The sequence below is a fragment of the Saimiri boliviensis genome, chromosome 12 (assembly GCF_048565385.1).
Source record: "Saimiri boliviensis isolate mSaiBol1 chromosome 12, mSaiBol1.pri, whole genome shotgun sequence".
NCBI classification, from domain to species: domain Eukaryota; kingdom Metazoa; phylum Chordata; class Mammalia; order Primates; family Cebidae; genus Saimiri; species Saimiri boliviensis.
Window position 1 is genome coordinate 102,376,037 of NC_133460.1, and position 17,654 is coordinate 102,393,690.

General features: G+C 34.5%; 1 protein-coding gene across 3 annotated transcripts in view; it reads right to left on the minus strand.

Annotated features, from left to right (window-relative positions):
- Positions 1-907: 907 nt before the first annotated feature.
- The window catches only part of RAB11FIP2 (RAB11 family interacting protein 2), a 42,639-nt gene continuing 25,892 nt past the window's right edge, over positions 908-17,654 (minus strand). Inside the window, exons 4-6 of one of the 3 annotated variants that reach the window (XR_012512942.1) lie at positions 16,785-16,908; positions 12,364-12,409; positions 6,565-6,587 (exon numbers count right to left, since the gene is read on the minus strand). Coding sequence is in view for 1 of the 3 variants with exons in the window: in XM_003922160.4 (XP_003922209.1) it covers positions 6,360-6,587; positions 12,364-12,409 (274 nt within the window). In the remaining 2 variants the exon portion in view is untranslated. Of the gene's footprint in view, positions 6,588-12,363; positions 12,410-16,784; positions 16,909-17,654 lie in introns of all 3 variants that reach the window. The other 2 variants (XM_003922160.4, XM_074382955.1) reach the window with 2 other exon arrangements.

A 17,654-nucleotide genomic window follows, 5' to 3' on the forward strand; every position in this document is an offset into this window, starting at 1 on the left:
CTACTAAAAATACAAAAATTAGCCAGTTGTGGTGGCAGGCGCCAGTAATCCCAGCTACTCAGGAGGCTGCGGCAGAAGAACCGCTGGAACCTGGGAGGTGGAGTTGCAATTAGCCAAGACTGAGACACTGTACTCTAGCCTGGGTGACAAGAGCAAAACTCCATCTCAAAAGAAAAAAAAAAAAAAAAAAAAAGAGATTGCAAACTAGTGGCCCTTAAATTTTTTTGGTTAAAAAGAAAATGAGTTAGTGTCAATATTTAGAAATCATGTCATATAATCTGTTTTATTTTCAGTTTCTCTAGAAAAACCAGTTTAGCAATCTTGGACACATTCATTTCTGAATGGCCACAATGAGCTGGAGCTGAACAGCTGTCACTCCCTTTTAGTGCAAAAAAAATGAGCTCTCCAGATTGCCACTGTCCTCAGTAATCCCATTTTTGAGACAAGTCTCGCTCTGTCACCCAGGCTGGAGTGCAATGGCCCAATCCTGGCTCACTGCAACATCTGCCTGCTGGGTTCAAGTGATTTCCCTGCCTCAGCCTCCTGAGTAGCTGGGATTACAAGCATGTGTCACCGTGCCCAACTAATTTCTGTATTTTCAGTAGAGATGGGGTTTCACCATGTTAGCCAGTCTGGTCTCGAACTCCTGACCTCAAGTGATACGCCCACCTCAGTTTCCCAAAGTGCTGGGATTCCAGGCGTGAGCCACTGCACCCAGCCAATCCCTATTCTTTTATGTTCCACCCGCCTATCATCAACTGTACCTACCTGGCTCTGTAAATGTTTGAGTTTGCAATTCCTGCAGTAGGGTTATAGCACAAATGAGAAAGTTTGCTGGGAACTGTACATAACCCCCAGTCCCACTCTTAACACACTTTCCTGTCATTTGCCAGAGCATAGCAGAATGTAACACTGTAAGAACAATAATCTTTATTCTAATTTTTTTTAAATCACATGCAAACTTTGGTACTAATGTTAGTGACCAACCATACTATAGCTTACATTTTACCACAACACACCAGTAATTGAAAACCTCTGACACAGAAACTTGATTTTGTGCTTCCTAGCCCAAATTTGGCTTTTTAGTATGCCAAACAAATGATGAAAGCATTGAACATTTAAGAATCAAATTTGAGAGTGTGAGGACTATAAGATCAAAATTAAGCACTTTCAGTTCATGTAATTATAGGTACATAAATACAGAATTAAATACTGCTTATAAGTATAAAAGTATGAAGCTGTGGTATCATGTAAAATTATTTGAGAAAAAATGTCAAATGTTGGGAATTTAGGTCACAAGCCCTACATAAAAAAATAGCTACCTTAACAGACTCATAATAGCTCTCTACTTCCAAATTATTTACTCCGAGTATTTTTGTCTCCACAGAGTAAGGAAAAAGAAACATGTATGCTGTGGGTAGGTAGAAAGAAGAATCTAAAGACATGCTGGGAGAAATAAAGGGGCAGGTTAAATGGGTCCTCCAGAAGGGACTACCATTCCAGAACAGAAAGGTATTCTGGCCTGCTGAGAAATCCTTTGTGCCAAATATGTATGACTTATGTCTAAGACTACATATGGTTTACGTCCCATAATCTAGAATACAACTACCTAATACACTGCCATAAAAATGTAGTAATACACTGCCACAAAAATTGGATGGAGAAGGGTGCACTTACACTGCTGTGTTGAGGGGACTGGAAGTGGTGACTGATTAATGACTTCTGGTACGAGCTGGAGGATAAGAAGTGGTGCGAAACACTTGGGTTGGTAAACACTATTCTACTTTCTTGAGTACCACAAAGGGTTTTCTTACATTTCCTCTGGAAGCTTGTGCATTCCCTACCTTTCAGGGTTGTTGTGAAATATAAAGCATAAATAGAAAATGCTTGACATAGACCTTAGCCTATATATAAATACTCAAATATCATTTCTACTAAATTGTAAGCTCTATCCCTATGAGGGGATCTATTACATGTAGAGGGCATCCACAAATTCGTTGAAGAATGTTCACTTATACTTAAAAACTACTCTTTTGAATGACTTTTCAGAACGATTTTCATAGTAAAATAAGTTTGCAGGTCTTACAGAATATGTGCTACAATAAACCACATAAGAGGCATCCTAGATAATTATTAAAAGACAAGGAGGACTCATATATAAATCCATTACGTTAACACTGTGGTATCTGTAATAAATGTTGACAACTGAATTAAGTTTAAACACTTTAATCAACTATAAGTCAATAATCATATATTATATAAAAATTCTGATTCATGCATCAGATTACATAAATTATACAATTGTCACATTATACAATGCTTACATACTTCTGAGTTTGTACCTGCAAAAATGTATACAAGTTATGAAAGCATTTACTTAAGAAGGTAAGTGTCAAACTCTTCAGTTATAAATAATGCTTCTATCTTTCAAATACCTGCTATATATGCATTTCTAGATCTGCAGCATTTTTTTGTACCTCAAAACACAAACCATCTGGAAGCTTCAAAGATTAACAGGCCCATGTGTATCATTTATTAGACTTCAACTCCACTGTGAGAGTGCATTTTTTGATGGAGAAAATAAATGGAATAAAATATCAACACCAGTTTAATGCTTGAAGAGCTTCTACACCTTATTAAATATATCAGAAAATGCTTCATAAGCAGATTAATTATCAATTGCATATTAAATACTTCCAATGGTTGCATCTGGATTATTAAAGTTCTACATCTATTTCCATGTGTGCTGACAGACCCTTCCATCTACCACGATGGCTCAGCAGCACTGTGATCCTTTCCCTTACTTCAAAGAGACCAAGTGAATGAGCATGCATCATACTTCACTTACATATACACACAAGTGACACCTACCACCTACAAGACATAAGAGTGTGAGGACTGTAAGACCAAAAAGTTTCAGCTTGATTTATAAATCCAAGGTAGATCACTTTTTCTGAAAAGCTACAGAGAAAAATAAAAGCTCTACTGTAACAATTACTGTAGATATATTAGATAACAGTTTTTATTTTTGCTTTTTTTAGATTCTCTTTGTTGAAGAATAATAAGCACCCTTACGGGGATGGTCGGCAGGAATGTGTGGTGGTGAGAGAGTTGGTGGAGGAGTAACATGAAGAAAGCAAGTCTGTCACTAATGAGCTTAGTTTTACTTAGGTTTCCATTCATGAAACCCTTTTAAATACAAGGCAACATTTTCACAGATGGAAAATTACAATCAAATCTTGATTTACTGCCTAAAGCAATAGATGTAGTTATGTATACTCTATGGATAATACTACATTCATGGGAGGATGGCAAAACTAAGCTCAAAGCAGAACATAGCAGCAAAAACTAATACTTAAATATTTTTCATGAATGGGTTACATGTTATGTTATATACAATTCTAAGATACGACCCTGGTATTCAATAAATGAAACTTGAAGCATCAACAGTAGGAAGGTACGTTCAATATTTTTAAAGCTGAACTTTAGAACTGGTTATAAAATAATACTGCTTTAAAAACAATAGCAGAAATAGTTTAATTACGTAACAGAAGTATGTTAGCTTAAGGTAGGCTTGAGATAAGTATCAATTCTGTGATTAAAAAAAAATCTTCTTGGTGGTAGAAGTGTTTTGGGGCATGCATTGTCTTAAGCATAAAAGAAAAGTAAAATCTATAATCTAATGTGCTGTGCATTATTTAATGAGCACATATATTTTATTTCCATTTGTAAGCAACTAATGAAATATATCATTAAAATACTTAAAGTTACATTTTGGAAAAATAAACTAAGGTGACCTTTTTGGCCTCTTTTTCTACAATGCTAGAAACTAAAACTACTCTGCACTTCTGCCCAAACACAGAAAACACTGAAATGTTTACTTGGGAACTCGTTTTTAGTTTATTATTTTGATTGATTATAAAAATATGCAGTAAGTTTACTCTAGGTAATGAGTGAAAATTCATAAACATTTGAACAGCAAATTTTCAGGCAGTGATGAATGTATTAACAGATCCAGTTTTAAATGTAGTACTTGTCTCAGATTTAAAGATAAAAATTTTGATTGAGTTATAACCAAATCACTCATGTATGAGTAAGTCTAAACCTTACTAGGTTTTATGTAGGAAAGAAAATCACTCCTTAAAAATCAGTATCTTCATTAAAAAGAATAGCAGTACTTGAACCATACTTTTAAATGAGCTCTAGTTATGTAAAATATAACCCCAGTAAAAAACTGACATCTTGGCTCACTCTATAAACAGCAAACTTGGCCAAAGCATATTATTATAGTGTCTGCAGATAATGTCATAATACTAAAAACATAGATTTTGGCATTTTAAAAAGTGAATGAAAAAAGACTAAATAATACTACCAGAAAAAACAAATGCTGAGAATTTGTAACATTTAGCTAATTAAAAGTGGCACCATGTTAAAAAAATAATAACTACCAAGACCTCAAATGAGAAAGATAATTCTATACCAGATTTTGAGGTTTATGACACAATTTTAAGTGAATAAAAAATTGGTAAAAGCTATTTTTCCTTTTCCCTTTCTTAAAGTATTTAATTTTTATTAAAAAAATATTCATAATTTCAAAATGCATGTTCTTACAGTAAAACTGAAATGCAGAAGATACAAATAACAAGGGGTTTTAGTTTATGAATATCAGCTTGGTCAAGTATTCTCTGATTCCAAAAACTAAAATAAGCAAAAAAAAAAACAAAAACAAAAACAAAAAACCACAAGTATTATATCTGCTTCTTATTTAATTTTCAATGGAGTCTTAACAGAGATAAGTATTAGAAAAAATGCAATTCATGGAAGGATTGGGGAATATATAAGTCTCCATACGGAGCCTAATTTTTCATTTTAAATTTAGAAAGACACAGATACTCTCAATGTTTTATAGTATTTAAGACTTTTACAGCTGAAAAGTAGAAGATTAGCAATATTTTTATACCACTGCTTTTCAACTTAAATTTTAGAAAAATTTTGTACAAATCATATAAAAATTATCCATGGAAGAAATCAACATTTTGGGGAAGCAAGCTTTAAAATAAAATGTAAGTTTGTAATAAATCAATTGTTAAAGGGTGGATGTAGAGTAATGCATAATGTCACGCTAGTAAAGGTCTGTTCTAAAAACTCACTCTTCCTTTAGTAAGTCTTATTTTGGTTCAAGACCCAAAAGCAACCATCTGCTCTATTATTTATGTAACCTGAAACCAAGCCTAATTCTTCATTCCTAGAATCTGCCCACTGCTTTGGGTTATCAGACACCAGATAATCACATACTTCCCACAATTATTATCAGATATAATTTTATAATATTTGCTTTGCTAGTGATTTAAAGGCATGCAGAATTTCAATAAAACTAACAATATTAGCTTATATTCTGCTTATACCTTAAACAAAGTCAAATGTTAAGATAGTTAATTCAAAGAAATTCATGCTGTTGTGAAGTTAATGAAATCTCCTAAAATTTGTCATTTTTTAAAAAAGAACTTGAGATCATTACTTTTGGGAAAAGAGAAAAACTTTGTTGCTAGAATGATACATAGCAGCTCACTTTAAAACCAAGGTCCATGTAGTCAAGAGTGATTTGAAGCAGCTTCTCTGTAACAAACCATGACAGTAGGAATGATGACTCGTCTTGCATTGATAGAGCACACACATTTTCAAATTAAGAAATTGGTAGCCTAACTTTAGAGGCAATCAGTTGTTTCTAAGTGTTCTAAAAACACATATATATATGAGGTATATGCCTATATTTTATATACAAGATACATGAATATATATTCAAGTACATATGTGTATATAAAACATAAACTTTTTTCAGTAGTGTTTATAATGAGCAGTATTCCTGAAGCTAAATATTTCTACAAATTGATTTCTGAGAAACCAGCCACAGTATCAATTCTGCTTTATGAAAAATCGATTCCTGAGGAACAACTCATGTACTTCTGAAGATATTTCTGGGCCTATGGCAGATTAGTGGGTCAGTACCAGCACCTGAGTGAGTCCTAGGGAACCACTTACTCATTGAGAATCTGGCCCATTTTCACTTTAAAAGTTTTAACTATTTAGCTTGCTTCAAAGGTCACTCTTGATAGTTCCTGCTAATATTTACAGGTGAAACTATTTTTCAAAATGAAGGAGAATATGTAATGAAACATGATATTGTAGTCTCTTTCCATTAACAAGTCCTTCCTTCCCTTCCCTTCCCTCTCTCCCTTCCTTCCTTCCGTCCTTTTCCTTCCTTCCTTCCTTTTCCTTCCTTTCTTCCTTCCCTCCCTTCCTCCCTCCCTCCCTTCCTTCTCTCTCTTTGTCCAATTGTAAATACAATATAATTGGCTTTATTAACTGTCAGAGAATTTGCCAGCTTTCCTGGATGGTTCATATGGCACTCTGAGAATACTGGGTGTTTCTTCCATTACCCTTACAAGGAGGTTGTCGATGTAGTCCTCGAGTTCCCGGATGTGGGTGTCTTTCCTCCTAAGGAGTTCTTTGTGTTTCACCAGCTCCTGCAGAACCTCTTCATAGGTCAGACTACGATATCCTGCAGTGGCATCAAAGGGGTTGCTGTCCTAGAACAAGATAAAGACTGTCACTTTCGTAGATATATCATCTGGGACAAACCTTAAGAATTCTCTAGAACTTCGACTTTTCATTTTTCAAACCCTGATGAAGATTTTCGCTAGCCTTGCTTAGAGTGAATGAGACAGTTCACAAAAAGGCTAGCCAGTGCTGAGGCAAGAACTAGGGCAGGTGCACCAAAGTTTTGGCTATAACTCCAAATCTTAAAGCTCTTTTTAACATTGTGGGCAATTTCTTAATATCTGAGACTGGTCATATCATTTAAGATTAAGAGATGAAATGTTCTATAATAAATACAATTAAAATAGATAACAACGAAAGATCTCTAAAAGTTAACTCAAAGGAACTATAAGAAGCACCTGAAAACGATACACTTAGACATGTGTCCTTATGAAGCTGCTTCCTTTGAACTGTGATTTAATGTGAAGTTCTTAGTGAAGACCGAAACAGCAAAAATATTTTCCAATTTGCTACGAAAATGGAAGCACTTGGAATTAAATCAAAGAGTATCCTTATAAGAAGCCCCATGGGAGTAACTTCTGTTACAATTTAGAACAGGCAGAACTTTTCCTTCCCTGAGTAACTGGTCTAGTTCTTTCTCCTAGTAATAATATCTAATTTATCTTCTTTCTCTTTTTGACCCTGGTTATCAGGAAACTCAAGAGTTCAACTATATTAATATTATAGTTAGTATATTTGCATCCTCTCCCATTTCATCTATTTAGTTAACTTTATTGACAAAAATTCTTTCTAGGCAAAAGCATAAATATAACCAAAAAAATTTTTTAGAAGACATTTACTAATACACTATTATTACAGAGCATTCTAATATTACTGTTACATCAAAAGCTAAAGAAAAATATTTCTCAGGAATTTAATCAAGGCACTGTTACATCACCTTTTATTTACAGTATATAACACTTAAGAGTTTTCATTCCATAAAATACAATGCCCAAATACAACTACGCAATTTTTTATTCTTTTTAAATCATAGTTCTCTCACTAAACCCAACAATTTAAAATGATTTTCAACATTATCTTTCAAAACATTTCCATTTGGCTTTAAGGAAAATCAACTAAAATACTGAGGAAATCGGTTTTCTTGCTCTTAAGGAATACTACCTGATCTGTTCATTGGAGAATGGAGAATGGGGACTGGTGAATGCAGAATGACCTTCCCCCGTAAGAATTAAACTTGTCTTTCCCTATTTTCAGGATCTACTTTAATAGTGGTATGTGTTTGGGAGTTTTCACCAGTAAAGCCAAAGTTTAACTTTTCACTGGCCCTCCCTAGTTCCCCAGCCTCTCAGCCCAAGGAACCAGGACTTTACCACACCAGAGAAAGAGAAGCTATAGTACAGATACCAATTTGATGCTTGGGTCACTGAAGCACACCCACTTCTTCAGGATAAGTGAAAAAATTCAGGACTGAAAACCTCTTCCAATTTCATAGAATCTCTCAGGCTTTGTGGAGAAAATACAGCTTGCACTAGGCCTTCAAGATTTTGCAGGCAGAAATGCATAATGGGGCATTTCAAGCACTGAGCTCTGCTTCAAGGCATAGTGGCCAATAACGGGTAATCCAGTTTAACAGGTACTTGGTAGAGCATGGCTGGAAAATATGGTACAGGACAGGGAGCAGAGTGGGGCTGAAATGGTAGGTTTGCAATAGACCCCCAAGGATATTGAATGGTAGTATAAAGAATTTTTAGACTTTTGCTGAGGAAAATAGGAAACTATTGAAGGTTTCTAAACAGAGAAAGGATACGATTAAAGCTATGCTCTAGGAAAAGTAAAATGGCAACAGTGAATCATTTGGGGGGTTAAGATTAGTTATACGGCTATTGAAATATGAAAGACCAGAGTTAGTAAGAATGAATAGAGAGGATATTAAAGGGAAGTGAGTTTAAATTCTATAAAATATATCTAAAACAACTTAGTTTATTTTAGCATTAGAAACTGGAAACAGATGTAACTTTCAGTTATGTTTCCTTCATCCCCAAAAACATTTCAAATATTGTTCTAAAACCATTAAAGCACAATTATAAAGACAAGTGTTGTTTTACTTTTCTATTCTCTCTCAGATCAATTAATCGTAAGTCTACACACACACACACACACACACACTCACGCACATAGCTACTAGTTTAATTGGTCATGATATATAGTTTAGAGATACATAACTCAATGTATATTAATACATTGTTATAAAAGATTATATTAAGCAGTTTTCCACAGTAGAGAGAAGACATACTATGGAGTTCAATATACTTTTGAAATTTGTTTAAAATAAGCTAAAGTTTCTTACTTCAACCCAAGTAGTAATTCTGCATAAATCTGAGAGAGAAACCAGTCTAGGTCTCACTTTCCTTATCTGATAGATGAGATATTCTTCATGGTCCCTTTCAACTCTAAAATTGGTATACCGAGTGATTTTTCTAAATTGCACTTTTAAAAGTAATAAAGTCTAATTAATGTGATTTCATTTTTCTAATAAAACATTTACTCAGAAATTCAGGTTCTTATGAGAATTGCAGGGATTAATGAAAGGAAGCTAAATGGGATGAATTACTGATTAGCTGACTGCTTTCTGTTTTTTCTTTATTTAACATAATAAAAGCATCTATTCGAGTCTCTCTAATCTTAATAAAATTATACATATACAAACTGATTTCTCCAAACTAGTTAAGCAATGAAATAGTTAAAAAAAAATGTGCACTGTTATATTTAACACTATTAACCAGTTAACCAGTTAATGTAGTTAAAATTATTTTTAACATTTCTCTACAACACTGAAGATGAAAGATGTGTCAAAACTTTGTATTTTGACATAGTTTAAATAAATGCCATCATATAAATCAATTTAACAGTTTAATCTTTTAAAATAATCAATTACTATTTCAGACTACTGGTCATACTTTATAGCCATACTCTAGAATATACAGATATGTTATTTGGATTATTTTTCTTTCCTTACAACAATCTAACACTGATGTGTAGACAGATTTCCGGGAAATACATTTCTGGCCTTTTCAATAAATTTTCCATTTATCCTTTTATGTGAAAATTTTACCCCAACTTTCAGCATCAAGTTTCTAGGCAGGAATACATCTTAGAAACATATGTACTATGAACTATATTCTGGAGAAGAATATAAAATAATTAAAAACAGTTTCATGCTGAGTTCCAGATTTTATCCTATGTTTGAAAACAATGTAAACCTTCTAAGTTTGGCATAAAATTCTTAAATTGATGATACTCTCTCTTTCTCTCTCCATAATAATATGTGAATATTTTATATATATATATATACACACACACACACACAATCAACAGAATATATATATATATATATATATATATATTTCTGTTTGTTGATAGAACTCCAAATAAAATAACAATAGAAACAACAGAAAATTAAAATATGTGCTCATTACAAAAATTATTTTTTTAAAGAGGAAAACTCTCAGGCAAATACAAAAAAATTATTTTTAAAAAGATACTTTTATTATTATTCTTGGAAAAGATTGCAAAATTCAGAACTCTTCAAACTAGCAAAGACCAAATACAACCTACAATGGTTACTCCAAAGTGCTCAATATTTTTTCTTACAGCACTCTACACAGACAACATTGATGTTTTTAAGATGTTTTTTTATTTTGAAATTTAATGTAAATTTTTCTTCTCTTCCCTTTTTACAAAACTTTCTCACTTCTACCCCATTTCTGTTAAAAACGTCCATATGCAGACATAAGAAGTGTGGACTAGAGAATACTAGAATTACTATATGAAGTTTTCTAACCCAGAATTTTAAATATTACAGTTATGCATAAGATTTTGAGAACTCATAGTGATCTATTTTTGCTTTACACAGTCTACACATTTAAACTAGGAAATGTACATTTTTTACAATATTTAAATTTAAACAAAAGCAAATTATCAGGACTCAAAATAACTGAAGATTTAAAGAAAGGTTGTCCTGGTAACCAAATATTGGTGGGGTACTAACTGACATCCAAGGCAACTAGAGGAGAGAGAGAGAAAAAAATGAAGGCTTGGCATTCTCTGATCATCTCATTATTGTTCTAATGAGGAACTCTGCTCTGGGAATATCATCTCAGCTACTTTCACATCTTTTGTCCTACTCCCTTCATCTCCCTTTCAGTTCTTAATTAGGCCTTAAAGAGCTCACACTGCCCTTTCAACTGGCTACTGCTCCTGTTTAAACACTGTGCTTTCACAGACAGGTGTTGGCACTAGCATATAAGACATACAAACTTAATTACAAAATACTATGTCCAGAGGGAAAAAAATAACTTGGTGGATGGCTATTATTGGAGAACTTAATGTAAATTACTTCAAACATCTTATAATCTTCCACATAAAAATTGTTCGAACGCTTTTCTTCAACCATGATCAGTATGAACATGTGCTTCCTCCTAATTGTATCTTGCAGTAAATTAACAACACCTAGTAATCCTTTAACTGTCACTTAGAATAGTTAGTATTCCAGAGAAAAATAATCACACATCAAGGATTCTTTTATCACCTTTAAATCCTTTAACTAAAACAATTTTCACATTTTACTTCTTTAAAGAATTCTAAGGATGCTTTTACAGCAATAAATTACAAGATTTGGAAAAGTACATTTACAAGCAATCGAAATTGTAATTAAGGTTACTTAATAAACAATAGCTACACATTAAATCGATTTTTTTGATGTTGCATTTTGTTTGAGATTAAGTAACCGTCTGATAGAATTCATTTTACTATCTGATCAAAGGCTGACTTCATATTTTCTCACATTTCTCACCAGACTGCCGTATTATAAAGACTTGAGAATTTATAAAACATCAAAACTTATGAATCATTTAAATAAAACAGTAAGAACATAGTACAAAGTCCTGTGCTTCTATGACAGTTTCCACAACTTTAAAGATAAACAACTGCATTTAGAATGGCTCAGAAAATAAACCCTAAACCCACCTTAGCTTCTTCTAGCCATGTTGTCTAAAAAAATTCTTACTATACAGCTGGATCACATGTATCAAGGACAGATGGTTGTAAATTGGCCTATATTTTGGTAAGGTAATTTATTCTCTGTTTAATACAGTTAGAATTGATTGCATATGCAAAGGAACTCTGAACAGAGATTAAATACTGGACTTCAAATAATACAATAAAGTTAAGATTATCTGAATAATCCTTGTAAAATACGTGAGTTGATTTAGGTGGTCGCTACCAATCCTGTTAACATATTTGGTTTTGTTCTGATGAGTAAGATAAGTGTCCTGAAAAGTATTTGTTCTTTCAAATACTTTCCTGGTTATCTGGCTCTCCTGCCAGGATGCTTTTCTATTGTTGAATGTTAACAAGCAGCTTTATTCTTTCAATCCTTGTCCCAACAACAACAAAAAATAGTGTTTTCTACATGCTCTTATTTCATAACCACAAATTTGACCCTGACATACATCTTGCATATTAATTTCAAAACAATCTGTAAACAAAATATGTATATCCTAAATTGGCTTCCATTATAACCTATTTTGCTTACACTTTCATATATCATATGAGTCACACCCTTTGCATATTAAAGGCAAAGATTACATTTTACTTTCTTTCTTTCTCCTAAAATTACTATGCTAAGCTACAATCCTTAGTTAAGTGAGACAGAAGGCAAGAAGACAAAGACATTTTTAGAAATGTGTGCCAGAGAAAAAGACCGGCTTATTCTCTGACAACCCTCTAACCCCTTCAGCAACTTACCGGGATTTTCCTGAGGTCTTCATTGCTTGTCGGATTCATATGAAAACTAATAAAACATAAACAAATGTTAAAGGTGTCATAACTCATGTGGGAGGAAACACAAAAATAGAAAAATTTTAGCCAACATGTAATACAAATTTCTAAAGCCCTACATTATTCAGATGAGTGAAATTTAACCCAAGATGTAGAAAAAAAATCCAGTATTTACCCAACATTCTTAAAGCATCTACAATTTTAAAATTTGAAGAAAGCTTTTTAGTTATCAGAACTGAAGAATGAACTACGAAGTTTCTAAACATCTTTAAACATAGCAATTTTATCCAGCAAAATATTTTGTAAAACTAATCTGTGTAACAGATTTCCCACTATATTTACACACAGTCACTCACCTTAGGCCCTCTGATATAAAACTAGGGAGAATTAAGTAAATTTAGGTTGTAAAGATTATAGAATGAAAGAGTTAAAGCAATCTCTGTTTAAAAATGCCGTGTTAGAAAAATCGGCTTTCAAACATTATCAATAAGAATAAATTCAGAATTGTGGGAACCATTTCTCTCATTGATGTGATTTTTAAGTAGCTAGTCTTGAAAACTTAAATGAACCAAAACAACACAGATTTCCTCCACGCAGAGAAGAAAACATCACAGCTGAATGCTATAACTATTTCTTCTTTGAAACATATCCATTAGACGGGACTGTAACCAAAAAGACGCTCAACTTCAAAGCCATCTGATGAATAAATATTTCATCGGTGCTTTTCAAGTTTAATTTTTACCCAGCACTTAACGGTATTAGCCTTTTAAACTTTCACAAACCATTAGTGTCCTAGGAAGCTTTTTATTCCATACACAAAACAACAACTATAAAATATGTATGTTTTCATTATCTGTACCTTGACAGTAAAATAACTGGGATCCCTTCAAAATTTAAGAAATTTACTTTTAAAACTTTTGATTGTGTGACAAAAAGTCTGGACACTGGATGTAATGTTGGTAAAGTATCTGTAATTATGTGTACAAATCCTACCCTCTAAGATATATAGGGCATACACGCATGTACAACCACCTTCAGAGAGTTTCCCAAGTAACCAAGATTTCAATGGCTATGACTAAGATTTAAAGTACTGGCTTCCAGAATTGACTACTAGACTTTTCTAACTAGAACTCCTGTGGATGAATTAAGTATTTCAGCAGAGCTTGGTGGCATGCAGAGAAGAGTGAAACATGTTTTAAAAACCTACAACGCACCAGTTAAAGGCCTGTGTGGCTGGCACATTTTCTCAACATCTTTATGGTGTTCTGCATGGCCCTGGACTCAAGCCACTATACCAGCAAAGCATCAAGAACCCACAAAGGAGTGGCTTAAAAGACAAAAACTAAATCCAAAAAAGCATTCTCATATAGTCCACCTTAGCCTAGAGTGCTGTGGTGGCAGCTGCTAACACATGTGGTTTCCATCCTCTCTGATTTTCAATCCAAGGTAGCCAACAGGGGGTCCAGTGGGACTAATCTCTCCTACCCCATTATCTCACAGCATGTTTTCCAATAGGTCAAGAAACACATTCTGCTACATCTCCCATCTGACTGTGATAGTCTAAAAAACAAAATGATTTACACTCAGTCCAGACAGCATACAAGGTGCTTGCAAGCAGAGAAGTGACTGGAGCCATGTGGTGTGGATTCAAATCCTCATTCTGCCCTGTGACCTTGAGCAAGTTACTTAACTTTGATTAGGTCTTGGTTCCCTCATCTGTAAAATGAAGATGGCAACAGTATCTACCACGTAGGACTCCTGTGAAGAGTCAATGAGTTAACAGCATGTAAAACACTTAGCACTGTGACTACCAGACAGAACATTACTCTATTTCATAAATAAAATAATAATGAAATAATTTTATGTCATAAATATTTACAAGGCACTTAGTGTGTGCCAGACACTTTTCTAAGCACCTTACCAAAATTAACTCATTTAATCTTCATGATCCTTATGGTAGTTTTATGGTTCAATACCTTCCACATCTTTATTTTAAAAGTAAGGAAACAAGTCACAAAGAGAGGTTAGGCAACTTGCATATAGTCATTGTGTTGGTAGCTGGTGGGGCTGCCTGGCTCTAGACTCTGTCCTCCTATGACACACAGCCCTAGTCCCATTCCCTGTATTGAGATTTACTTAGTGAGCATTGGCTGCACTGCAGAAGCCCTGAACATATAGAGCACAAAGATGAATCAGAGAATAATAACGTCTCATTTCAAGAAGGCGCATGGTAGAGATGTACTTGTGGGAGGTGGGGGAAAGCACTCTGGATAATTAAATTTTTAGACCTCAGAGAGAAATGAAATGTTCTATCACAGCAATTAGTCAAGGAATGCCCAATTTATGGAAAAAGCAGGATTTAAAATGACATAAAGGATATGTTTGGCAGGCTAGACAAGGAGGGCTCTGCAAACATATGGCATGGCCTGGGGCTGTCAGATAGCAGCGTCACTGCAGGACATGGAGGAGCCTGGCAGCCCAGGCAGCAGGATGGGCAGGAGCCCATAAAGGTTCTGATGACACATTCCTTAGGCCCGATCCAAAGAGAAGGAAGTAATATTTGGGCAATGTTAATCTTTTCTCGTAAATATTATTTAAACATTTTCTGTTTGGTGGCATAATCCATCCCATTGCATCCCTGAGATTGAACAATATGATGACTCTATACATTTCAGTATATGTCTCAGGAAGAAATTACTGAAGAAAGAAACAGAAATAATGGTATTATATTTGTTGCAATAAGCGTTTTCAAGGAACAGACATTTAGGACAAAGATTTTATTAAAATTACAAAACTAACAATATGTAGTAGCCAGTCACAGCTTATAAAATTAAAATGCAACTCAATGGCAGCTCAAAAATGCCTGAGAATTCCTAAGAATGCTGAAAAATTGCAACTCTAAGGGGAAGGGTTTGCAGTGCGGTGAGCCCGGCTACTTCACATTCTACCTGAGTGAGTCTGAGTGATCTGAGCCACTCTCTTCAGCTCCCCACAGTGCAGATCTGAGGGAGAGGCTCTTGTACTGGGTATTGTCTGACGTCTAAAGGCAGAACCCCTCCCTTGTGGTCTGCTTTATATTCACACACTGACGTGTCAAACACTTGACAAACTCAGTCATTCATGGCTGCCTTTTTTGATCTGTCCTTAAGGGGGAAAAAAGAGTTAACTGAACTGGATTGAATTAGCTTGGCGAAAAATAAAATGTCTCTATTTATTGAAGTGTGGCACCAATTTGTGATATCTTTCTCTTTGGACTGCCGTCCTCATGTCAGACAAGATATCAAATAATCCAGTCTGACTGCTCAGCCGAGCTGCTGACAGATTAAGGAAAATGGTGTTTTTAATCAGGTGCAAAATAAACCTAGATACACTCACATTTAAAAAGTAGTCTATGTAAAATGAAACTCCAGAATTTAAACTTTTTAAATTAGTATTTTAAAAGATATTTTTAAAAAAATGATTTACTTTAACATTCTGAAGTTTTTAGGCAGTGTCAATAGCTTTACTTTTGTGATATTTTTTTCCCAGTAAATTCTAATTCTAATATTTGAAATGTTTTCAAATATTTTTAGGAGTCATTAGTACCTCTTCAACATCACTTGTTAATTTACCTCAAAGTTAAAATAAATAATAAGTAAAGAGAGAAGTAAATCAGTGAGAAATTGAAACTGTCCTTTAATTTGTGCTATGAACTAATCTTCCATATATAGGCCAAAAAATGACCCAATCATTATAAAGCAAAAAAACTGATCACTGTAGTAATCACTATGGCATTTGGCAGTGATCAAAGTGTTTTTTTTTTTCTTTTGTTTCTCTTTCTTGAACATACAGATTCTTTTGGAACAAGAACACCTAAGGAGGAGAAACTATTCAGAGTAAAAAGTATACAGTCTTGAAAAGATTAAAAAAAAAAAAAAAACCTACATAAGAACAAAGATCTATTAAAACTGGTTAACAGTGCTTTTATTAGACAACGCAAACCGTAAATTCCTGGTTCTAGGATTTTAGATCTTTCAATGAGAAGTCACATAACAACAAGCTCTTTGGAGGGCATTTAAAAACAAGAATTTTTAGAGTATTTTAGAGTATTACTACACCTTCCATATTATCTCCTTCCAAACCCCATTACTGCTGGAATTATAAAGCACAGTCCATTTTGGCCTATACCCTGATTCATTTTGTATTAACAAGTGAATTCAAATTAAATGTGAAATCCAGGAGGTGTGCCACCTGGCTGGGAGGAGGGAAGAGGAGAAAGAGGGAAGGGGCAGAACAGGAGTAACTTTCTGAAACACCAGTCAACTCCTTATTGTGTATGGGAAATAAGTATAACTTCAAACTATCACAGAAGAACTGACATTAATTATTTTTGAAGGAGCATGTCTTACCGATCTTGTTTAACCAAGTAGGCTCTAGAGACCTGGGACTTCACTTTCACGACAAAGGTAGTTGGGCAGGGGTATATACTGAGAACTGTGACATAATATAATGTAACAAAAATCTTCAGTGAGTCTAAAAGGAGGAAAAGAGAAATACCCCATGTATTTCATTGATAATGAAGTACAGAATAATGTCCTAAGAGCAACTGATATTTATTGGACTTTAACCATGATACCAGGCACCTTTCTGAGCACTTTACATGCTGACTCACTTAATCCTTGTAACAATCCTACTATGTGAGTGTTATAATTATCTTCATTTACAGATGAGGAAATGGGCACAGAGATGGTAACAAGCTTATCCAAGGTAACACAGTTAGTTAAGTGGCTGAGTTAGGATGCAAGAAAGGCAGTCCCACTCCACAGTCCAAACTCTTTAGGCATAAACTCTCCTTCTTCCACAGAGCTGTTCTAAATTGTCAGTTCTACTGTGAGCTCACTGATGGCTGGTTTCAAGGAGTCCAATGCAATTTCATAAGGCTTCTTCCAATCAGAAATGATTCAGAAAAGTCTTAGACTTAAATAGTCTAAAAGAGACAGAATGATGGCTGAAATGAATTTGGAAATAACTGTGCTCTTGATTTTCTGCTCCACTCTGCCCCTCCCGGTACCCCAGGACACTGACCTCTGGAGAGGGTATCACCTGGGCTTGCCCACTGGCTTATTATGCTCTGTCACTGGGAGGCACCTCCAAGAGGCAGAAGTACTGAAGGCATAGAAGGCAGGGTATTTACTTCCCTTCCCCAGCCCCATTCCACCAGCACCTCCCTCTCTCCCTGCTGGGCTGCAACAGCATCTCTACCTACAGCCACAGCTGCA